Raw genomic sequence first — 25,808 nt, forward strand, 5'->3', positions numbered from 1 at the left:
TTAATACTAATTGCTCATTTATTGTTAATTAATACTGTAATTATAACAAGTTAAAATATTTTTTTTTATTATTATCAATAATATAGTTTATTTATAAATAATGCCGAGTGGCCTGTTTAGGGGGCAGGGTACTGTCCTTGCATCAGAAAGGGCCTGGGTTCGAATCCCGGGCAAGGCATGGATGTTTCTTTCTCTCTGCGTGTGTTCTATGTCTTTTCTCCTTTGTGTGTGAATATGACCCGCCCTGTAAACGGGTTGTGGTTGTGTGAATGGCGTGGCAGAAGTCGAATTCCTGGCCATAGATGGCGCCACTGAAAAACAGGAACAATCGCACCCCCACTGCCTAAACAAGCATACGACAAAAAAAAATTATAAATAATAGATTAACAATGACATTAGTAATATGAAAAAATGCTGCTTTTTATGACTCCACTCACCAATATCACTAAGCGTGCTAGGTGAAACCAAATGAATTTAAGGCAGAAGGTGCGTTTTTTTTTCAGTGGTGCCATATATGGCCAAAAATGCGACTTTAGTCACACTCACGACACAGCCCGTTTATAGGGCGAACCCATTCATTCATCCATTCATCTACAACTCGTAATTTTGACCTGAATCCGAGAACGATCAATCTCCTATTCTGTACACCAGAGGTATTGATTTGTTATGGGAACATAAAGAACTTTGAGACCTAACTGATTTAGCATGCAACAGACCCCATTTACTAAATGGGGAGTCTTCAGCCAGCGGGGATCGAACCCGCAACCGTTTTGACATGGGCACAGAGCCATACCAGTTGGGCTATTCAATTTGTTTTCCAATATCAACCATGTATTAATATAATAGTTTGTTTTTTTCTTTCTTTTTCAAGTTCATTAAAAAATGATTGCTTGTTAAATGATCATTTTACAGAATTTTTAAAAAATAAATTCAAAATATTTCAGCTGACGTATTTATTTAAAATAAATCTTTTTGAAGAGAAAAGAAATCTGTTGCAAAATAGTAATTCTATGCATGAAATAATTCATTTCTTTCGGAATTCATTAATAAATTAGCGCAAAAATTATTTTTAATTTTGGTAATGTTATGAAAAATAATCTGCTTTTCAATTTTTTAGTCTACCAAATTGTTTCGTGATAAAATATACATAGATAATTTATAAATGGTACATATATTCAATTGTGTATTGCACTGCAATATATAGTAATAACTAGTTTGATTTCTACTAGCTGAATGCCCGTCCTCCGTATGGCATGCAAAAAAAAAATTTTACTGTCAAATATATTTTTTAAGATTTTATCCCATTATTCAATTTAAAATAAAACAATAATAAAACGCTAATTCATCTAGATCCAGGATTTTCATCACATCAGGAAAACTTCATGAAACATTTTAAAATAACGAACTGAAAAGAAAAACAATCCTTTTATTTTGTGAGAACATGAAGATTTCTATTTGAAGAACTGATTTAGTTTATTAGATTAGAATATACTTTTAACAGGTGCTGTTTTAATCTCAAATATTTAACTTACCCACCATAAATATTCCGGAAAGAATTAAAATTTACTTTCGAAAAAATGGCCACAAGTTAGTTGAGAAAGAGGATTAAGTCTCAAGTATTTTGTGACGTAATTTTTACATTGCAGATTTTCTCGCTGAGTTTTTATAACAATCAAAAGTAGCTTAAGCTGATAGGATGACATTATTTGCTCCACTTAATTTATTTTTCAAGACTTTTAACTGATGTTTTTGAAAAATATTCGAAAAAATTCTTTCATTCTTCGCTTTTTTATCTCTATAAACTAAAATTTCTCAATTTTTTTTTAAAAATTTTGAGATCTCTTTTGCAATTCCAGAATTATTATTAGATTTGTTTTAGTAAATGTTGTGCTTAATTTTATTTGTTTTTTAATGTACACTAATTAGATTTTTTTTTCAGATAATATGAACCACACATTTTTTAAAAAAAATAACTCCGGGTATAATCACACGCAAAACTTTCATTAGTACTCTAGTTTTTGACTCAGAAGAAATATTTAGTTCTTAACTTAAACTAATAGGAAAACTGCACTATGACATTTAAAAATTAAAAAAAGTTAGAAAACAGCAGAAAACTCGGCATTTTTTATAGAAGTTCTTTGGTACTGACAATAAAATATGGTTTTATATTTTAAGTTAGAATTTGGTAAATGTGGTAATATTAGGTAATTTTATCATCATACCTTAGAGGATGGCATTAAAACCATTTATTTAATAATATTTACTTTTCAGTTTTGTGTTTTCTTACTAAGTTTCTGGCAATAAGAAATATAATTTTCAATACCAGGTCTGGTAAACTGATCTTTCTGGTAAACTGTCACCACATGAGAGGAAAATTTACCAACTGAATGATTTAATAAACGTATATTTTCACTTTTATTTCCAGAATTATTTTTTTTGCAAGAAATGTTATTACCATGAACACAGTAAAAAATTCTGGATCAATTTACTGTAAAACAAAAATGGCACTCAGGGTGCATTATTTGTTAAATCCATTTAACCTCAAAATTCATTTGTAGCGTATGATTTCAGTAATTTTTGCAATAATATTTATTTAATTGCAATGATCCAGTAGTTTTATAATAAATTCTTCTGTAAAAATTTTCTATATCAGCTTCTTTGTTCCATAAATTTTTAAAAGAAAGAAGCAATTTTTTATTCAAAAGTACTGGCATGGTGCCGGTACCACAATTTAATTCCAAACTTTTTACAGTGCAGTACGGAAATTTTACCTGATCTTCACCTTTGTATATAAACAGCAGCGAAGAAAATCGCCTGCGCGTAAAGACGTGCACTTTACAGTAAAACAGATTAATGAGGACTGATACCGCACACCCTCGGTCTCTACACAGGCTGACCGAAATGTCCACCCACTCTCTTACTGACGGCAGCCAGTGATGCGCGACTTCGGTGTTTATTGAGAACCTTGTCTTTCTGATCAATCCACTGCGGGACGATTGTGAATAGGATGAGAGACAGTAGATAATATTTATATAGATGTAATGGGCACTTAACATGGAAGTAGAGTTTTGCAGCTATGACGAACTAAGAGCTGAGAGCAACACGAAATATTTAGACTTGTAGCTTACAGTCGAAATAAAGAAATAAAAACTTGACTCTTAAGCTTTAAGTTCTTGGTATGGCTGGTGATTCTCCTGGATGGAGACCCCGTCATATGCACAATTTCCGCTTGAATGTCATCCATTTTATCCGGACTTCCAGGGCGATTAATTTTCTTTTTCTTGCGCTTTCTTTGAGGAGAGTGGGAGTTATTGTTGTTAGTTAAAGAGTTGACAGACAATAAGTTCTTAAGTTCGGTGTCGTCTATTAATGCAGCAAAGGATGTTTGTTTTTAGAACGTTTCAATCATTGTTTTTTGCTCGAGTAACCTGGGTAATCATTGTGGCTAGACAGGTTGCTAATTATTGGATTGCTGATTAAAATTCTTCTTTGGTTACAGATTTGGATGTTTAATCAGATCCTGTAATTTGGGAGTAAGTTTTTTTTGTTTTTTTAGTGATAAAATGCATCTGGCCTCTGCTATGGTCATGTGATTTCCTGCCTTCAGTGGCAGATCTTTAATTATTGTTGATAGAAAGAACATCGGGTGTCTGTGATTGCGTGAACTCCATCACATCGAGCGCAGTGTACCTGTGCACAGTGCATTTTAAAGAGTCCTGATTGGAGGATAATTGTTCCATAGTTTGTCTACTTCAGATGCATACTTTTTCTCGTACACAAGTTCGAGTTGGGTGGCTGAAGTACGTGCATTTGAAGCAGACACGAGGTCTGTCTATGAATAACATTATGTTATGTATCTGGTACCAAGTTCTTATTTCTGCTGGTATCTTGTTCCGAGAAAAGTGACGAGGACGATAGTTGTTGGTAATCTATTTTAGTCTCTACTTTAGTATTTGATGAATAGAAATTGTTCAAGAACTAGATTAGAATTGGCTGTTATTTCAGCAGGATATTTCTGATCTAGAAATGTTTCTGGTCTTATTCCTTTTAGTAGAAATTTGGCTGACAGGTGTTCGTTTTAGATTCTTGCTTTTACAGGTGCGTTTAGACTTTCAGTTAATGAAATTGCGTTGATATCGGTATCCATTACGTTTGTACACAGAAGAAGTTGGTTAAGGCATGTAAATGTTAAATACTCAATCGGACCTATAAGTTTTAAATCAAACTCTTTTTTAAGTTAAGCTGGTTTTGTCTTGGGTATTGGGCTGGATTTCTCATTCATTGGTTCAACATAGATATTCTGAATTCCATTATCCAACACAGATATTAAAACTCCATTTTCAGTGGCAAATTTTGATATAACGAAAAGAAATACAGACAAGTAATCGAACTCAAGTATAACACATTATATATATATATATTCAAAACCAGGTNTATATATATATATATATATATATATATATATATATATATATATATATATATATATATATATATATATATATATATATATATATATATATATATATATATATATATATATATATATATATATATATATATATATATATATATATATATATATATATATATATATATATATATATATATATATATATATATATATATATATATATATATATATATATATATATATATATATATATATATATATATATATATATATATATATATATATATATATATATATATATATATATATATATATATATATATATATATATATATATATATATATATATATATATATATATATATATATATATATATATATATATATATATATATATATATATATATATATATATATATATATATATATATATATATATATATATATATATATATATATATATATATATATTCAAAAATTGTAATTAAGTGGATCCGATCAGTAAAGGGGCCCGATATATTTTAAAGAAGTCCATTTTATCTATCTAAATTCCTTTGGGTAGTAATTAGCAAATTTCGTATTAATGCAATTAGAAGAAAAATTATACTCAATTTGAATAAAACAAGAAAGTTATGCTTCTCCTTAGGAATTTTACTGGGGAAGTGCGAATAAGTGTTTTAGTATCCAATGGTGCTTACAGATTTTTCAATGAAATATGCCAAATTTAATCAAATCGGTTAAGCACAATGAATGCTCCTGTTTATGTAGGCACATCAAACCCATCATCGTTCATTTTTCGAATCCTTCACCAAATACAGTCAAACAACCATAATTTTATTCCACTAACTATGTTCACCTATTGAAAAAAAATTAGTTCCTCGCAGTTGGGTACATATTATAACCGGGAGAAATTATCTGTCAATCTCATGATGGACAGAAAGAGGTTTCGAGTCCCAACGTTGATACAATCTTTATTTCCTCCATTCCATTAAACACATGAAGTGTTTACAGTGTCCTTCACTTCCCAATTTGTGACCCTGGACTATGATATCAAGATAGTCTCCTCCACGCATAGATGACAGCACTATAAATCTGCGCAGAACAAAACGGCTAGTATTTCTCATCTCTTACAATAGGTGAAACAGCTAGATAAACTAATTAAACCATACTCCATGGTTCATTTGATAAAACTCAACTCAACCACAACCTAACTCTAATGCCCATTACCTAACGAAAAGCCTAACTCAAACATCCAACTAAATTTCTTTCCAATGGTTTTGAAACCATGCCAGTTGTAAATGGTTAAAAACAGTATATTTTTTCATTCATGGTTTTTTATCATACTAGTTGTAAATGGTATTAAAATCGTAAAAGTGAAAAATGTTCCTTACCTTATAATTTGGAATTTACTTGAATGGTCAGTTTCTGCCCATTATTTTATCCTAAGTTTAAATTTAAATCTCTGACAATGTGGAACACTTTTCACAAATTATTTTCTTCACAAAAATTACTATTTTAACTAAGCATTATTTTTTTAAATATCGTTACAAATAAGCATGCAGAAAAAGCTTGCAAAAACACAAGTTTAAAATTTCTTTAAATATTTTTTTTGGTTGCAAAAAACTTTTCTGTGTATCCGAAAGCATCATCTTTTCTATAAAGTAATCATTAGTGTTTAATATAGAGAATGAAAAGGAAGGACTGGATGAAGAAAGGAAATTTTTAATAACTAACAAATGACCCGGAAGATTGAATTTCCACGCGGATGAAAGAACTCTCCGGAGTGAAAACTCAACGGTTAATTGACTGCGAGCAATATCTGAAAATAAGATAACTTTAATAATATCTGCAAGGATTTAATGAGTACCTTCTTTTTATTAAATCAACATCTTGTTCGAGTAAAGAGGAAATGTTGAATATTTAGTCATTAGCGTTTAGTTACACTTGAAAATATTTTAATATTTTCGAAAATTTACAAACACTTTTATTATGTAAGAATTTCTCAACTACATGAAATAGGATAGAGAATACTTGAGTTTACCAAGCAGTTTTTTGTTTATTTTCTTTTTTGTTATAATTATGAGAGATTATTGTAATAATTAGATTTTTTTATACTTTGGTTTCAAAAGTGCAATGTTGCTAGGAAATATTACTTGATGAATTGTTTTTTTAATGCACATTCTTAGAAAATTTCTGTAATTTTATAACAGAACTAACTTGCTCATATCAAAATTTTATAGCAGCAAATACTTAGACAATAACAAAAGCTGAATCAGCTGAGTAAATCATATTTGTTGAGCATACTTTTTACATAAAATATGCCAGTAAATGATGATGTGCTTAAAAAAAAGTTTAAGTCCGTTGCACTTATGTTAGTTTCAATGTTTTTTATGTTTCAATGTTCAAAGTATGGTCAAAACTACCAGAATATGGTAACATTTACCGTGTTTCTGGATCTATGGGAGCACAATAGAACTTGGTAATTTTTACCGAAATGCTTTGGTATAATTAACGATCAAATATGATTTTATAATACGTGATAAAATTTGCCAAAAATTGTGAAATTTGGTAATTTTATCATGATACCTTAAAACATGGCATAAAAACCATTTATTCAGTTTGTTTCACTAAATGTGTAGTAATAAGAATCATAACTTTGAAAACTAGAATTCCCGGTAAACAGTAATTATATCAATGGAAAAATTACCAAATAAATAGCTTAAATGCCATATATTTTAATTTTGTTAACCAGAATTATTATTTTCTTTTTTACCAAAGATGGCATCATACCGTAAGGTATTTCTACCAGATTTTATTTCTCCGTGTAATTAAAAGAATATTAAAGTATTTTTCCGCAATATCTAAGTCATTATATCAGTGTCATTGAGTCGTGACAAATACAAAAATTGCCGTATAAGAAAAACATTAGCCACGACGAAGCAGTTAAAGACTGAGCTACAGCTGTAAAAGAGGGTTTCATTGGTGGAGGTTTAAAGACCATCGAGCTTTAGATCGATGGTTGCAGGCTTATGTGGAAAGTAAAGCACTCTGCTGATCATACAGAGCGCTGGCCATCTGTATGTGTTGGTCTCGAAATCAGCGAACTATCTTTGATGTCAACCCGATTGTTTCAGAAATGCTTTATTTTAACAAAAAAGAAATTAATGAAGCAGTTAAAAAACAATAAATTATTTTTTTCACATTTTTATGTTTCTTGCTATATTTTTAATAATATTGATCATACTTATGCTTTATATATTAAGAAACCAAATATAAAGTTTCGAATATAAAGTTTCGTGGAACAGATCATGCCAACATAGTGCATGATCGTGGCAACGTGAACAGATCATGCCATAGTGCTTTACTATGATCAGCATAGTAAAGCACTATGCTGATCATACAGAGCGCTGGCCATCTGTATGTGTTGGTCTCGAAATCAGCGAACTATCTTTGATGTCAACCCGATTGTTTCAGAAATGCTTTATTTTAACAAAAAAGAAATTAATGAAGCATTTAAAAAACAATAAATTATTTTTTTCACATTTTTATGTTTCTTGCTATATTTTTAATAATATTGATCATACTTATGCTTTATATATTAAGAAACCAAATATAAAGTTTCGAATATAAAGTTTCGTGGAACAGATTGTGTCGGAAAATATTTTGTTTCATTTGAACGCTTAGAAATGTTTCTAAAATTTAAAGCATTAATACAAAATTTCAAAAGCTTTCATTGGAAATTAATAGAAAAAATACTTGCAATTGAACTTATTGACTTGTTTTTTAAATACAAGTAAATAAATTTATTATTAAATTTAATAAATAGTTAGCAAATAATTATTTATTTTCTTGTAAATGAAAAAAAGACAATTTTCAAATTACAATAAAAAAAGGCATACAGGTTTCTGCTTATAGAAATTGTAAAAACAAATAAATAAATAATATTATTTTAATATTTCATATATTTGTAAACAACAAATTTAAGCAAGAAAACTTTTTCAAATCAAAATTAAGCAGTGGTTAAAAAATTCATTGTCTAAGAAAAATATGTTTCTTAGCGAATACACATATAAAATTTGATATTAATAGCATGGTAAACGAAAAAACTTCTTATCATTTAATTAATTCCATTCGTAAAACAATTATCTGCCTTATGAAGTTTGACTACAACGATGTAAATTACGCATTAAACATTTTAAATTTAAAATATCTAAAAACAGATATTAAGCTACTGAATATTTCAAAAAGTTCACCAAAATCACCTATCCTGAATTTAATAAGCACGAAATTTTGACTATATCAACTTATAAATTTAATATTTTAGTATCATTCAGTAGTAATGCCTCAAATATTTAATTTAAACACGATTGTGATAGAGACTCTGTTGAAAATCATACAGTACATTTAAAATCCCTTATTAGTTTAAGTTTATCAAGGTTTATATTTCATAATCTGATCACAAGATATTGAAATTAGAATTAGCACAAAAGACTTCATATTTTGATTAATATATCAGATACAAGATATTGTAAGTCAATTGTATTTGCTTAACTATTAACGGTTCACTATTAACGATTCCTGGTATACTACATTTTCAAATTTGTATTTGAATTCTGAGAAACGTTAATGATTTAACAATATGGAACGTAAAATAATATATTCAAATATATCATTAATCAAATAGAAACTAAATATAATGTAATACAAGCATTAATGACAAAATATATTCAAATGTTAAAACATTATAAAGTAATCATTAGTGTTTAATATAGAGAATGAAAAGGAAGGACTGGATGAAGAAAGGAAATTTTTAATAACTAACAAATGACCCGGAAGATTGAATTTCCACGCGGATGAAAGAACTCTCCGGAGTGAAAACTCAACGGTTAATTGACTGCGAGCAATATCTGAAAATAAGATAACTTTAATAATATCTGCAAGGATTTAATGAGTACCTTCTTTTTATTAAATCAACATCTTGTTCGAGTAAAGAGGAAATGTTGAATATTTAGTCATTAGCGTTTAGTTACACTTGAAAATATTTTAATATTTTCGAAAATTTACAAACACTTTTATTATGTAAGAATTTCTCAACTACATGAAATAGGATAGAGAATACTTGAGTTTACCAAGCAGTTTTTTGTTTATTTTCTTTTTTGTTATAATTATGAGAGATTATTGTAATAATTAGATTTTTTTATACTTTGGCTTCAAAAGTGCAATGTTGCTAGGAAATATTACTTGATGAATTGTTTTTTTAATGCACATTCTTAGAAAATTTCTGTAATTTTATAACANTCATTTCTTCTAAAGAATTATTTCAAAGGACTATGTTTTTGAATTAAGCTTAAAAAATTAAATTTGAAGAAATGCCTTACTTGATTAGATAGCAATGTCAGTTGCATAAAGTGGTATAAGTCATAAAATTGTCCTTTCTACACATTAAACTTTTTATAAATTTTCGAATTGTTAAACTATTAAATCAGACAGCTTGTTTTTATTCTCATTCGATTTAGTGTTTACATAGATAATGATACCGCACTTGCCTAGCTAGCATGTTACATAGTAAATATATATAAATAAACTATGCTTTTACAGGGTGCGGAGCCAAATCTTTCAACAAAAAATAAGCAACTTTTAAGAACATTTTAGGCACTCAAAAAATATTTTAAAGCACTAGGTAAATTGACAAAATGCAAAATAATTCTCAGACTTTACATGATCATGATAAAATAACTAGAATTTGACAAAGAACTGTTTTCTTGATTATATTAGCCATTAAAAAAATGATCAAGAGATTTTTCGGTTCAATTTCAGAGGGTGGAAAATAAAAACTGAAATTGAGAATATCTTTCAAAATGCAGCAGAGTGCAGCAAAATGCAGCATGAGAGAGCAAGAATCTCTCCGAACCCAGCTCACTAGACGCACATGCGGACTCGCAAGTATTTCACCAAACCTGTAAAATTATTGGCGCTTTCATACGCTATGGACTGACAGTGCGCTGAAATTGATCATGGTTGAATGAATTTTGTTGTTGTTGTTAATTTACGTCGCACTAGAGCTGCACAATGGGCTATTGGCGACGGTCTGGGAAACATCCCGGAGGATGATCCGAAGACATGCCATCACAATTTTGATCCTCTGCGGAGGGGATGGCACCCCCGCCTAGGTAGCCCGACGACCTGCGAGCGAAGTTGAGCACTTTGCGGTAGCACAGTTTAACGAGGACCAATACCGCACACCCTCGGTCCCTACGCAGACTGATCCAAGTGGTCACCCACCCGCACACTGACCATAGCCAGTGATGCTTGACTTCGGTGATCTGCTGGGAACCGTGTCTTAACGATCAGTCCACTGCGGGACGAATGAATTCTGAAAACGTGAAATAGGAAAATGTGAAAAGTACGTTTTTACATAATATGTGTCGAAAATCGACATTCCCTTTCATAAATCTCATTTTCGAAAAAGGAAAATAAGGCACTTTTTGAAAACTCTTATTAAGAAAAGCACCTTTAAGGGCCTTTAAAAAATGAAAATCGAAAATAAGCACCTTTAAGCACTTTTTAAAAACGCTACGCACCATGTTTTATACCTTAGTCACTCAAATCAAGATAAAAAAAGTCGTCAAAATTCTAGATAGTATTTAAGTCCATCCCCCTTTCACCCCCTTATCCTTTTAGGGACACAACATGAAATTCATTGATATCTTAATATCATTTTATATTATGAGGTAGAAATCATAATCCTTTTTATACTATGCTACTTCACTTAAAAAGCACTTTTTAAAAATGCTACGCACCATGTTTTATACATTAGTCACTCAAATCAACGTAAAAAAATCGTCAAAATTCTAGATAGTATTTAAGTCTATCCCCCTTTCATCCCCTTATCTTTTTAGGGACGCAGCATGAAATTCAATGATATCTTGATATCATCTCATATCATGAGGTAGAAATCATCATCCTTCTTATACTACTATGCTACTTCACTAATGGAGAAATAAAGTTTTCAGAATTTTAATTTGCTGCTGAAAAAAAAACTTAACACAAATACAAATGTAAAAAATTAAATCAAAATCAATCAATATTCTACAGCGTCTTTACGAACATCGTTGAGAAACTATGATATAATAGAATCATATGATGAAATTAAATATGAGCCAAAAGTAAAGATAAATAACAAAATATGGTAACCCAATTACATGCAACCGTTCAGGCAATTAAGCAACCCTATCGGCAACTATTGAGCTTGGAGTTTCACTTACACTTGCAGTTACACTTACGGTTGCACTTATTTTTCTTTCGTGTGATAGAGGCATTCGTATATTTGTGTTTGGTTTTTTTGATTTTTACAGTAATGCTTATATTGCATTATATTTAGTTCCATTTTTAATGCTGCTCTCTTAATGCCTCTGAATTTTCATAAAAATTCGGAATGCTTTGCATAGCGCACTTTCTGGTTTCACCATGGTGATTAAAAGAGCATAATGCAAACTGAGGACTTTTTAAAGATTACATCACGAAGTTCTGGTTTGTGAAGATGTGCTTTGTGAAGGCATTCTTATTCAGTAAGCTGTTATGAAAAATTCGGAATGCTTAGTGTAGTATAAAATCTGGCAATAATGGGTTCTGCTTTAAAGAATAAAAAAAGATACATAGTGACATTTTTTGGTCCTTTTTAGTTTCTGTTTTCATGCATTTTCAAAAATAAAATAATTCCCTGCGCTTGTTTGTTAAAATTACGTAATTCCAATATTTCAGTATCCCTCAGAAAAGCTGCATAAAAAATTCGAAATTATTCTTTTATTAAAGATATCATAAATAAAACTGGCAAAATAATGTTTATTATTTAACCAAAAAGTTCATAGGATGCATTTGTTACCTAACTTCAAAAAGACTAGTTAATAGTCCTCTTATGCTTAACCTTTTATTCAGTTAGTAACTTAGATTTCATTAGATTTCATTGTAACCAGACATTAAATTTTATGATTTACTTGAGAATTAATCATTTCATTTTTCATTAAAAATTCTATAACATCGACAGTAATTAAAAACAAACAAAACAAGAGCGAAGTACATAGAACATTTAAACTAATTTCAAAAGATCTTTTTCTTCCTTCTAATTGTGTTTTTTTTAAATTTAACTTTGGATTTGAGAAGTAATTTAGTTTTCACCAAGCATATTCACAACTTCAATTTATTGTTGTACTTTAGTAATTATCATTTTATTTCTGATAAAAAATTCTATAACATTGACGGCCAATAAAGACAAGAATTGCAGAAAAAAATATCTAGAGCAAATAAATCAATCTCAAAACGTTCTAATCGTCTATTAAAATCTAAATTTGTATTCAGTTATAGTAACGTACATCATGTTATCCATAACGTTAATTTTATGAAATGATTATTAATCATTTTATTTTTCATCAAAAATTCCATTAGATTACCGGCCAATAATAACAAAAATAGCAAACGCGGAAATACCCGGAACAAATAAAGAAAATAGAAAATTACTGAAGATTCTGGGCTCCTTTATCATGGTAAGGGGTGGAAATAATCCCTTTAACTTGGAATCTTGAAGATCCGAGACTGGTAGAGAAAATAAGATTTCTTTACTTCTCAGTCGGGGTTACAGCAACAGAATGAGGGATAAAGATGAAGATGTCAAGATCAATCAATTAAATGTATAGCAAATCGTATCTTGCGATGAAAGAAAACCAGTGAAAGACTGGATTAGCGTCTCTTTCATGGGTTCTTTTTATTCGCTAACCTCATTTAGAGTACTTTCTAGTTGGAAATCGTTAGATTATTTTCCTTAATTCCGAAAGCAATTAAAGTAGAAAAATTAGGAAGAGGGTATAATCATATAAAGTAGTTAGCGTCTTACTGTAATTATAATCCACTAAAATCGATGAGGTGATGGATATATTTAATTTAAAAGATTTAAATGATAGCACTACTGCAATTGTTTTCTTTCTTTTGTTATTTTTTTACGTAATAGGAGACAAGACAAAAGACTTCAAACACTTTCAAGTATACAGAATGGGTGTTGATTTCCCTTAACTTTTGTTCTGAAGATGTCTGATAGAATGCCTTATTACTCACATTTATTACTAGTTTACCTAAAAAATAGTATTTTACCTGTAACACAATTCCTTTGCACTTATTGCAATTATAATCCATTGAAGTCGATAAAGTGGTAGATATATTTAATTTAAGATAGCACAACAGCAATTGCTTTGTTTCTTTTATTATTTTTTAACGTAATTGGACGAGGAATAAGACTGCAAAACCTTTAAATATGCAAAACGAATCTCAATTTCCATAAACTTTCATTTGAAGATGTCTGATAATAAACCATTCTACTTATGTTTATCTCGAATATACTTAAAAATATTATTCTACTCATAAACTGTTTTGATGTGTGGTTACCTCTACTGCAATTCTTTTTATACCTCAAAAATAATTAATTTAACAAATGCATGGCATTACCTTTTTTCAAAATTTAAATAGTCAAATCGAGTTTTAAAATTTAAATCAAGCATATTTATAATTGTTGATTCAAAAGTCATTTTAATACCAATCCTATTTATTTAAAATTTATCAGCATATATAAATTTTATGCAGCTTTTGTTTCCTACATCCATTTTTAGATCAATTGTATGTAAATCTTGTTTCAATGACTAGAAATTAAGTCCTGATTCTTAAAATAATTTGTTTTTTTACAATATGTATCCATTTTTTTAAAATCTCAAGCCAAAGTCATGCGTGCAACTGGAACTGCACTACTGTTGCATTTTTAATCAAATTTAAAAAGTCATTACCTCTTGAACTTTTCAGAAGTTTCGAAAGAAAATTTTACGTTGTTGATCATGCGAATATTTCAATTTATATTATCTTCAACTAAACAGCTTGACATTAGTAAAAGCTGTAAGACAATGTGAAAATATATACCAATTATTGCATTTCTTTTGATAAATATGACGAAACATAATGTATCTTCCTTTGAATGTTGTAGTTCAATTCCAGTTGCATTTCCTTTGTTGCAGTTGATGTTGTAGTTCAATTTCAGTGATGTTCTTCCTAAAGGCTAGCATAAATTGAAAGTTCCTTAAAAGGTATATTTCTAAAAAAATTTTTATAATTTCCCCCTCTATTTTAGGAACATATACTTAATATTATTGTTTTCTTAATTCTTAAACCTAAAGGTTTACTTTAAAATCTGCAGCATTCTGAGACTGCATTGCATTTTTCATTAAGACATATGAAATTTTTGATAATGTAACGTAAATTTATCATAATTTACTATAATGTAAGGTAAATTTGTCGTGATTTATTATAATGTAACGTTAATTTATAACAATGAAACGCATATTTATAATAATTTATTTTAATGTAATGTAAATATATAATAATGTAACGTAATGTATCTCCCCTTTATTAAAACAATTTCAGTGATGTTCTTTCATAGGCTAGCATAGATTGAAAGTTCCATGAAAGATATATTTCCAAAAATGTTTTATTACTTTCCCTCTATTTCAGGAAAACTCTCCTCTACTTCCGGAAGATATACTTATTATTATTGCTTCCTGAATTCTTAATAATCTCTAAAGGTTTATTTTAAATTTGCAGTAATCTGAATCCGCTGCTCATTTTTCATTAAGAAAGAGAAGGAAATAAAACAACCGTCAACAACGAAAATATGGTTGAAATTCTGATGAAAACAGAAACTCGAAGGGCTATTATTCCGATAGAATATTTCTCTAAGCTCTAGGCATAGATGATACACAACAGAGATAATTATAGAGAACAATTATTATTATTAAAACAAGTTTGACGGGAATCGATGTGTGCTGGCACGCAATTCGCGTAAAGAATTTTAATATAAGAAAAAATATTTTTATAGCCTGATTTCCATATTTCAATTTCCCTGGACTTTCATTCTTCTTCAAGTTTAAGAAGCATAAAATATTTATGGTTGAAACCTATGCAAACATTTTACAGCATCGGGTAGTTGAATATAATATTCTGGATTCTAGATTACAGGAACTCGATTAACTATATTGATATTTACATGCAATTGAAATTATATTTAAAATTTCAAATGTTATCAAGATTTAGATGTAATCATAATTACTGATAAACTTATATAATAATTATTTTTAATCATAATTTAATATTTGTAGTTTTTATTGCTATTCAACAGAATGTTTTTCTCTGTGCTTGAAGCACAGAGAAAAACATCCTGTTGAAAATGCCGTACTGTATGATAATGACAATTCTGATAAATAAAAGCATAACTCTGCTTAATGAATACAAATAATGCATTTAAACCATTCATTTGGCAATTTTTCCATTCACATGGTATTGGTTTAAAAGAATTTCTGAATTTCAAAATTATAGTTCTTATAAGCGCACATTTAGTAAGAAATACTATAAAGAAAAATTAATTTAACCGAATAAATCATATTTATGCCGTGCTCTAAGATATGATAAAATTAGCAAATTTTACCACATTTATCCAAATTTATAGCATTTTATCAAACCATATTTTATTATTTTTATTTAAAATTATTATTTTAAATTATTATTTTAAAATTACCGTGTAAAAATTAGCGAGCTTTTTAATGCTCGTATAAAGCAAGAAACACGATAAATTTTATCATATTTTGGTAGTTTTAACCATACTTCTTTCCTCAATGTGAATAAAACTGTAATGATTATTTATCACCTCAATTAAAAGTAATTAATTATTTGTAATTAATTTAAATTTTACCCATTGCTAGTACACGACTTGAGATTTTTTATCCGTTGATTGAGGAATGTTTTAGATTTACCGCAAGTTAATAGATATTAGAATTTTAATATGGAGTGATGAAAACTTATTTTAATTTTACTTAAATATATTCCACTTTATAAAATGCAAATTTATATGTTTTGCCTATTTCAGCAATTACCACACACAAAATAAACCTTTAAATATCTGAATCATGCCAGTTACAATTCCACATGCGTAAATTTCATTCCATAAAACATAGGCTTGATTTTAGCACATGTAGACCAGGGTGGCAAAGAATGTTGGATTATATGCTGCTTTGGGGCTCAGTAAATAAAAATAAAGCGATCACATAAGTCAATATTTATACATGTAATAAGTCAAAGCTTAATTTCAGTAAGATTAGTTTTGAATGATTTTTTTATCTATTAAATGATGCGTAGAAATTCTATGAAAAAGAATTTTTCTCATTCATACTACCTATAATTCTGCTGTAAACTAAATTGATTTTAAAACTACATGGTTATAAAAATAAACATTTTTGTAACAATTCTACTAAATGGATAAGCTATCAGTCATGAATAAATGAAAAAAAAATGTACGGAAAAGTCTAATCAACAATATAACAATTAAATAAACAAGTACACAAAACAGAAATGAAGATTTTTAAATGTAACAATTTTTATTTCAGCGAAACAAATTTGTTTCAATACATTACTTTGACCACATTAAGTTTGTCAAAAAAATTAACAACTCATTTTTTATCGAATATAAATATCAAAAAAGACAATAAACTATATTTCATTTAAGTTCTTTCTTCTTTTAATTAATATAAAAATTTATAAACCCCATTGTTACATTATATAAGTATGCACAGTAATTTGAGTAAATTGAAAGAAATTAGAGATCTTGTTACAAATTTCGTCTCCTTCTAAAATGAAAAGTAATAATACTTCTTAAAATATTTTAAATTTTCTTTCCCATTTCGTTTCTTTTAAAAACATGATTTCTTATTTCATTTCCAAAAACTGTTGTAGGACAAAGTAAACATGATGAAAATTTAATATGTTTCATCCTCAAGAATATTTTATATTTTATTTTTTGTTTCGTTCTATCAATAATGCAGTTTATCATAAATATTGTTTCTGCTTCGAATTAGGATATTTTTAAATTTAAATTTCTGATCAGGATGAAGAAAATATCTTTAGAGCCATTTTTGTTTGCGATTAAAAATACGTATAATTTAGAATATTTTCGATGAAGGGGTGATTTAAATATTCCTATTACTTTCTCAGGATGAACCATTTTTGAAAATCTTTAGTAAAATATACGCATTTGTGTCCAAAATAAAGATAATTTTCAAATTATGTAGATTATCCTCTGAACTACTGAAATTTGATCTGAGTAAAAATTAGCATAATGCAAGAAAAATAGCCATTCAACGGTTAGAATGTATGTTCATCATGGGACAGAACAACCGTGGGAATCAGGAGGAATGATATTAATGGGAAATGTGGTAAGTGTTTACAAATAAGGTTCACACAGTGGTTTCATTAGGAAAAAAAAGCAGTACGCTTTAAGTCACATAAGTAAATATAGGTTTATCTACCCAAAAATTTATATGGGATGAGTTTTGAATATATACCATGGTACCATGAATGACCAAAATTAAGAGAATGAGGATTTGCACCGGTGAATGTCAACAATCAAATAGTCGCTTTGGTGAATGTTTGAAATATTTGTTATATCCAATTCGATATTAATTTATTCGTTGATATTTTTATATTTATTCAATATTTTAATATCTGCTGAGAATAGATTAGGAGAAACATCAGTGTTAGGAGTACCGCTTAAATGCCTACTGGGCATTTGACTTTAAAAAAATTGATGTAGGACATATCGGGAAAATGTATACCAGGCAGTGGCCCTGAACCATAAAATTTTAAAGTCGAGAATGTAGGTAAGTGTATACCGGACAATGACACTTAACTAAACCTAGTACATATTTCGGACATTTACCAAAGTGACTATGTGATTGTCAAAATTCCCCTGTGAAAATCAACGACCCCNATTTCAATCAATTATGACGATTCCTTCATGGTGTTGCAATTTTCACAAACAGGAGTTTATTTACTTATATTATTACTTATTTATTTACTTATTTATTAACTTATTTAAATATTTATTTCAGCAGCATTTCTTATGTCGAAGTTGATTGAAAAAAATTACTTATGCTGAGTATTTTTTGAATAGTCAATATTATCTGTCCAACATTAATGAATCCGTAGTCTATAGTGCCATCACTTGTTGAGAGTCGTGTTGAATGCCCTCTTTGCTGAGAGTTATTTCTTGACAAAATATCATTTCCAGTTTTCGGAACTTTGACATGTTCCTCGTTGATGGGATCAAGATCGAAAGCCAGCAACTTCACAAAATGCAATTACAACTAGTAGTAACGGCCATAAGAAACCGCCCTATCAATGCTACTTGAATGACAAAACACCTTCACAGCGCTACTGATACCAGAGTTTCAATTCAAACTGTTCGAAATGGACTCCAACATGATTATATATAAGATTGGAGTCCTATGGTATGTGTTTATTTGTCAAGGATCCCATCGTGCATCCCATAGCTACAGCCTCGTTGCATCCCATAGCTGCAGACATTGCAGTCTCATTGGGGAAGACGAGATGAGTTGATCGATGTGCTCGTCTCGTGTATCTCTTCAATCTGACAGACACGGGTAATCACACGAAAAATACGGTGCAAATAAAATAATTAGACATTTGTGCATAAAAAAGACTGATTTGGTGAAGGCAAAATGGTAGTCCAGGATGTATTCCTATCATTGTCCAACGACTGGTACATAATTAGCAATAGAGTGACTCAGCGTCAGTGGAATAATATCTCAGACATCGAAGCATCCAATATGCTATTATTATTATTATTAGTGACTATTCCTTTAATTTAAAACAAATACTAACGTTTAACAAATAAAAAAATTGCCTTTCGTTTTTCGTTTATCCAGCTCGGACGTTTCATTGCAGAATGTACTAATGTCGACAGTGACCTTCCTTGTGTATAGAACTATCTGTATGCCAAATTTCAGCGTTTTTTGTCGGATTTTCTTGGGAGTCTATAAAGAACACTCCCATACAGGGACAAACAGACATTCATTTATATATATAGATAGATATATTGTGCAAAGAAGAAAATAGATTGTTCGAACCAAAATTTCCAAATATTGCAAATTAACCATGCACTGTCTCAAGATTTAACCACAAAAAATTGCTTCGGATCTCTTTTTGAAGAATTAATTTATTTTAACTATGGTATGACTAACTAAAAGCGTTGCCGGGAATTTCATGAAACTTCTTTTGCGCTAAGTCTTTAATTCACTTTATTAAAGCAATTATTTGAGAAAGAAAAGATCAAGATAATTGTTTTCGTCATTTTCAATGGAATAAATTTAAATTCTGTGAGTCGCAACGAAATAAAATCGATCGAAAGGAAATAAATATGATAAGTCAAAAGGAAATAAATATATAAAATTTGTAAAATTGCATATAAAGATTCGTTGGAACAAAAATAAGTGAATAATGTCAAAGCTAAAATTGTCAGATAAGAAATATCGCATTCCTTGGTCTAGATATTTACTACGGCAAACATCAATATCAATTCGATAAACATATATGCTAGAAGAGTTTTATTCTTAAAAAGTTGATGCAGCGGGATCTTTTATGTATTTTTAAAGCCAATAAAACTTGTAAGCTATAAAAATGAAATTCAAAAAATGATGCCTATATAAGTTTTATTTCCAAAACATGTCTATTTTATTTCATTTATATTTGTAATCCATGCAAAATGTGGAATTTCTCTTTCGTTTCATATCTCTCAAATGTGAAATTTGTGACAAAAAGTTTGTGCCCTAAAACGCAAAAAATTATTATATGATGTATGAAAAATGTTTGTTGTTCGACATGCTCACAATATTTATTATTTTCATGATAATTTCATGCAAAATAAACTACATTCATTATAACATCCAGAAATATTGAACATAAACGGGATTGAAATTTAGATTCCATATATGACAAATTTGGAATGCACGCAGAAGTTACACTGAGTGAAAAGTATGGTCAAAACTATCAAAATATAGTAAATCATACTGTGTTTCTGACTTTATGGGAATACCAAAAATCATTAATTTTTATCGAAGAGCTTTGGTAAAATATGGTTTATTTAATATGTGATTAATGTGACAAAATTTGGTATTTTATGACGATACTTTAGAACATGGGTTAAAAACCATTTATTCCGTTCAGTTTTGTATGTTTTATTAAATGTGTGGTTATACGAAATATAATATTTAAAAACAAATCTTCTATTCAATTGTTATCTCCTGAGCATAAAAACTACTAAATGAATGGTTTAAATACCGTATATTATGGTTTTATTAAACAGAATTATGTTTTTTACTAAAAATGCTCTCATGATGCACTATGGTAATTTTACCAGAATTTTTCCCTTGTATCTTGGATCATACAGTTGTCTCGATGCTACCAAGAAGCTTTATACATGGTGTCGTGTAAGGAAACACGAAAGATAGACCCTAATTTAAAAGCTAAAAAGGACATGAATCAGGGAAAAAATTACGGAAAAATTACAACGACATTGAACAAGCTGTTGAGAGGAAAAAATTAAAACAAAGAAATAGGGAATGTTAGAGAAATAAAACAAAGAAATAGAGAATGTTAAAGAAATAAAACGAAGAAATAGGAAATGTTAGTGACGCAAATGATAAGTCAACGTGATAAGCCATATTTAATGCATTGAATAAATTTATTTTCAGAAGGCAAAACACATGCGCATAACTTACAAATTTATCCGAGTTTTTGTGCATCTATCACAATCTTCTGAATAACCGCAAATACTTATTTTACTTCTAACTCTTTTATTCAGTTCCAAATAATTCTCGCATGGATTGAAACTAATTTTAAAAATGAATCTTAAAATAATATTTTTCCTTGAAATTTTAGGTTTTATGATGATTTTCTTCAATCAAAATGTATATATAGTTCTTATTACTCAGCGTATATATTTGATTACATTATGAATTATACGTATTTTAACTTTTTTCAAGCATATTGTGAAATATTTTGTACTTGAAATGTACTACATACAGTAAGCTGAAATTTGATTATAAAAGCAAACTTAAATTAAGGAAATTTACTTCAAAACTAAATATTGACTACTGAAATTCAAAGGGTACCAAGGCAAGAAAATATATTTCCCATGGTTTAAAATGTTTTTAACCCCTTCCTTCTCGCTCCCGTGAAAATGACGGGATTGAGGTTTCGCCCTCTATTTCTCGCTCCCGTCATATTGACGGGCTGGAGTGTTCGGTAGTAACGCTCCAATAAGAATAAATCTAATTCATTTCTTTTGCCCGGAAAACATTTTATTTCTCATTTTACACACCAGGATATTTTTAAGATAGTTAGGTAATCTTAAACTAGCTGCAGCACTAATCAAATACGTAATACAAATACAAAAGTCAAAAAAATGGGCATTTTTGTGACCGTTTTCTTGAAAATTAACCGATCGTTAAGCGGTTAAATATCAAATTCAATAAAAAAAATCATAATTATCTTTCATTAGAGTTTATCTATTAATATTTTATATGGTCATTCATGATTGTAATGGAATCTTAATCTTGGTATTTATTAATAATTTTCGTTTACATCAGACGGGAAACTGTAAAACGAATTTTCATGTTCCGACACCGATCAATTCCGTTTGGGATAGAGTTTATTGTACTTGTCTAAATCGTGTACACTTATTTGGAATGAATAACGTACCGTGCATTGGTAAGGGTGATATAAATCATCGCAAGAAAAACATTCTTGCAACACCCAGCATGTGGGACAAAGTGCTGATGTCTTCACGATATCGAACTTTGCATCATTGTGGCAAAATGGTCAGATTTGCTCACCAGCCACAATGCAGGCACCTATCAATATTAATAAGCTTAGTTAGCTCCAAACCATCCTCGAGAATAAAATCCCAGTCCAAACAGTAGTTGATCAGTGGTTAACCAGAGAATCCCAGTGGCTAATGTACGACAGCTAGCTCAGTACATTAGATCGACGATTATTGTTAATTGTTACTACTAATAACTTTTCGCAAAAAATTTGCCTTTAGAAAAATTTAGATACAAAATAAAACGTTTGCTAATTAAAATAATTTTTACCCATATCTAACTAGTTATCTAATCTAATCAAATTATCTTTATTTTTCTTCGAAATCAATTGCCATGATTTACATGATCTAATATCTCTTGTCCAAAAATCAGTTCTGGTACCTTATTGCTGAACATTTTTTGTATCAAAGCAATTGAGACCACTTATCTTTAAATTTGTCTTTTTCTTAAAGCCAGTTTCAATTCTTCAATCATTATGAAGCTTTTTTCCAAAACAGCATCTTCAACTTCTTGATATTGACCTTTAACGTATGTAATGAGACGGTTATTTGTATCTTCTTTTCCATCCTCATCATTAAAAGCTTTATCATTAAATTTAAATGAATCATTATGACTTAGTTTCCTCAATCCTTTTGTAACTCTGTTTCCGCTGTTATCAGTGAAAAAGCAGTTAACGATGTTAGCGGGGATCTGCTGATGCGTTTTGTTTCTTTGATTGTTTATTTCTGGGATATCGAGACTGTTTGAAGCATTGTCGAATTTTGGGTTTGAGTTGTGACTTTTTCTTGAACGTAGCGGTGATATTCTTCTGTTTCCACGTTTCAAATAATTTTCGTCTGAAAAGTCTTCAATTGAAAATTCCAAAAGTATCTTTTTAGACTCCTTTTCAGCAACCATAGATTCGTGGCTCTTTGGTCCTTCCAGAATAGTTTTTTCTTGAATCCATCTGGTTGGCTTTTCAAAACTATTTCCATTGCCATGGTCGTTATCGTTTGTTGAGTTACTGTCGATCTTGTTAAACAAGTAAAAAAATCTTCTGTAAGTAAAGAGGGAATTAGAATGAAAATTATTTTCTGAAATAAAAGATTAACACTCACAAAATTAAAGATTTTTTTATAGCGAGAAAAATCTCCAACATTGACAAAAAATAGTTTTCTAATCTCCGAATTAAACAATTGCTGCTGTTGTTGTAGTTACTTTACGTCGCACTAGAGCTGCACAACGGGCTATTGGCGACCGTCTGAGAAACATCCCTGAGGATGATCCGAGGACAAGCCATCACAATTTTGATCCTCTGCAGAGGAGATAGCACCTCTGCTTCGGTAGCCCAACGACCTGCACACGAAGTCGAGCACTTTACGGTAGAACAGTTTAACGAGAACCAATACTGCACAACCTCGGTCCCTACGTAGACTGATCCAAGTGGTCACCCACCCACACACTGACAGCAGCCAGAGATGCTTGACTTCGGTGATTTACTGGGAAACGTGTCTTAACGATCAGTCCACTGCAGGACTTTTTAAACAATTGAGAATATAAGTAATTGCAATCATAAAAAAATTAGAGTTTTAGTAACTGTGTTCTTACTTCAGTGAGGCTTTCCTTAATAATTATAAAAGTATAAAGAAAACATTCAATTAAATAACCATTTATTTCAAAAATATGAATCTCATTAAGTATTAACTTGAAATATAGTGATGCATATTACGAGTTAAATTTATAGGCCTGGGGTGCCTTTTCAAGGATGAGAAGCCAGCAGATTTGCATATCCCGGGTTTCCAGTGGTCACTTGAGGTGTCACTCAAATGCACAGGGACAAAGGGCATTTAGTATTTGCGCTAAGTGTAGGACTGCTCCGGCATAACCCGGACATAGTTTAAACTGAATTAATTTTATTTTGGAGTGGGTTGCTTTCAAAACTTCTTTTGATTTCAGACTGGAAGTTTATGGACTTACATAATTTATCCAGTTGTGTTAGACCAGTTGGAGATTAGAAACAAAAATAGCTAAATTTATATTTCTCAGTTTATAAAGGACATAAGTATGATTTCAAAGGTGAAATAATTAAATAAAATAGAAAACAATTGGTAGAAAAGCGATTGTATTTTACGAGTGCACCAATATATATATATATATATATATATATTGGGCCATCCAAATATTGAAGGTTTGGTTGGATTACCCTGCAACATAATCGAGTGTTTATCTATTTTTACAATAGTTTTATTAAGGTTAATTTATTAAATTACTATAGAGTTTATTTTATTTCTATTTATGTACTTTTTTATTTTTATTTATTATTTTTCTTTATCTTTTCATAAATTCTTGGACCCATATACTCGTTTGGTACTCGAACCTTCAACTTTCTAAGTTCTATTACTCATTTGAAAATTTCATGTACCTCAACTTCGATTCTCAATATATAGGCATATAGTCTTCATCTGACTTGCTGTTGATTTATTTTGTTTCTTACTTGGGGCAGTAGGTGGTATGTTTTTTTTGCAGTAACATAGCACCAATTGCTGTAATATTCCACCAATAAATTGCTTTCGCATTGACTGCATGGTAATACCCCCCCCCCTCTCTGACGATGCTACCATGTATGTCAGTGCTTCCACTTTCATTTCTATTTAATATATTTCTTTTTTGATAGTTAGGTTGTTATTTCCAGTAGTGCTTTGTTACTTCGTGTTACTGATTTTGGTTATCTTCTGCTGTGCAGATACTTGTAATTCTCTTATGAGGTAACAATTTATTTTATTTTATCTTAGAATATTTTCTTCAAAAAACTCAAAGGATTTTTATTTTCTATAGGTCGATATCCGTGCAGTTTGTTTTTAAGTTGTTGCACACGTTATCGGTGATCTCGTGCTCTGAGGCTTTATTTGTGAAACGTCAGCTGCGCGAGAAAAGGGAAAAGTTGCTTTAAAGTCAATGTTAGAGTTTTATTTTTATCGAAAGTCATGTTCTCACATCATTACAGAATACAGCAAAGGAACATTCTTATGAAGCTAAGAATATTGTATACTCATTATGTGAAAATTGTAATAAACATACTAACCTCATATCAGAACTTTTGAAATATATATATATATATACCTCAAAAATCTTATTTAGCATTTAGATTTTGCAGGAATAAAAGTTGATATAACGCGAGAGAATGAAAGCATGAAAAGTTCATGTGCTTCATTCAAAAAAACTAATTATAATTAAATAGATCTGCAGAAGTAGAAGAAAGTTAGTCTACATAGCTTAAAATATATTAAGTTGATAATTATATTAATCTTAATATTTTTTAAGTCTACTCTAGAAAGATATTAAGATTAATATGATTATTTACTCCATATATAGATCAAAAAATACTTACCTGATGGGAATAGAAGACTTTAACATGATTCCAATAAGTATTGTGATGCAAATGAAAAACATACATGCTAGATTGAAAAACCAAGCCATTGAAAGACTTCGAAAATTATGACAGAATAAATTAATTTTGTGTTAGCTCTCTTTTAAACAGATATTGATTTGCTTCGAAATTAAGAAAACTAATTATCTGAATTTCTTTATTTAAAGAAACAATATAATTGCTTAAAACCAATAATCAATCGAACATATTTTTAGAAACTAATTACCAA

The 25,808-nt window shown here is 29.6% G+C and overlaps 1 protein-coding gene across 1 annotated transcript; it reads right to left on the reverse strand.

Moving 5' to 3' along the window:
* Nucleotides 1-22,550: 22,550 nt before the first annotated feature.
* On the reverse strand, nucleotides 22,551-25,669 carry LOC139426955 (uncharacterized). Its single transcript, XM_071187178.1, has 2 exons — nucleotides 25,541-25,669; nucleotides 22,551-23,209 (listed from the first exon to the last, which is right to left on the reverse strand). The coding sequence occupies exons 1-2, from the start codon at nucleotides 25,627-25,629 to the stop codon at nucleotides 22,603-22,605; spliced, it is 696 nt and encodes a 231-aa protein (XP_071043279.1). The 5' UTR covers nucleotides 25,630-25,669; the 3' UTR covers nucleotides 22,551-22,602.
* Nucleotides 25,670-25,808: the final 139 nt, after the last annotated feature.

This window comes from Parasteatoda tepidariorum, chromosome 1, assembly GCF_043381705.1.
Source record: "Parasteatoda tepidariorum isolate YZ-2023 chromosome 1, CAS_Ptep_4.0, whole genome shotgun sequence".
Classification (NCBI taxonomy): domain Eukaryota; kingdom Metazoa; phylum Arthropoda; class Arachnida; order Araneae; family Theridiidae; genus Parasteatoda; species Parasteatoda tepidariorum.

Excerpts from the sequence above, each read along its gene's own strand:
- LOC139426955 (XM_071187178.1), bottom strand. The coding sequence starts at position 25,629 with ATGGCTTGGTTTTTCAATCTAGCATGTATGTTTTTCATTTGCATCACA. Across the intron at positions 23,210-25,540 it reads AAGTCTTCTATTCCCATCAG|AAGATTTTTTTACTTGTTTA; the intron begins GTAAGTATTTTT and ends CTTTACTTACAG.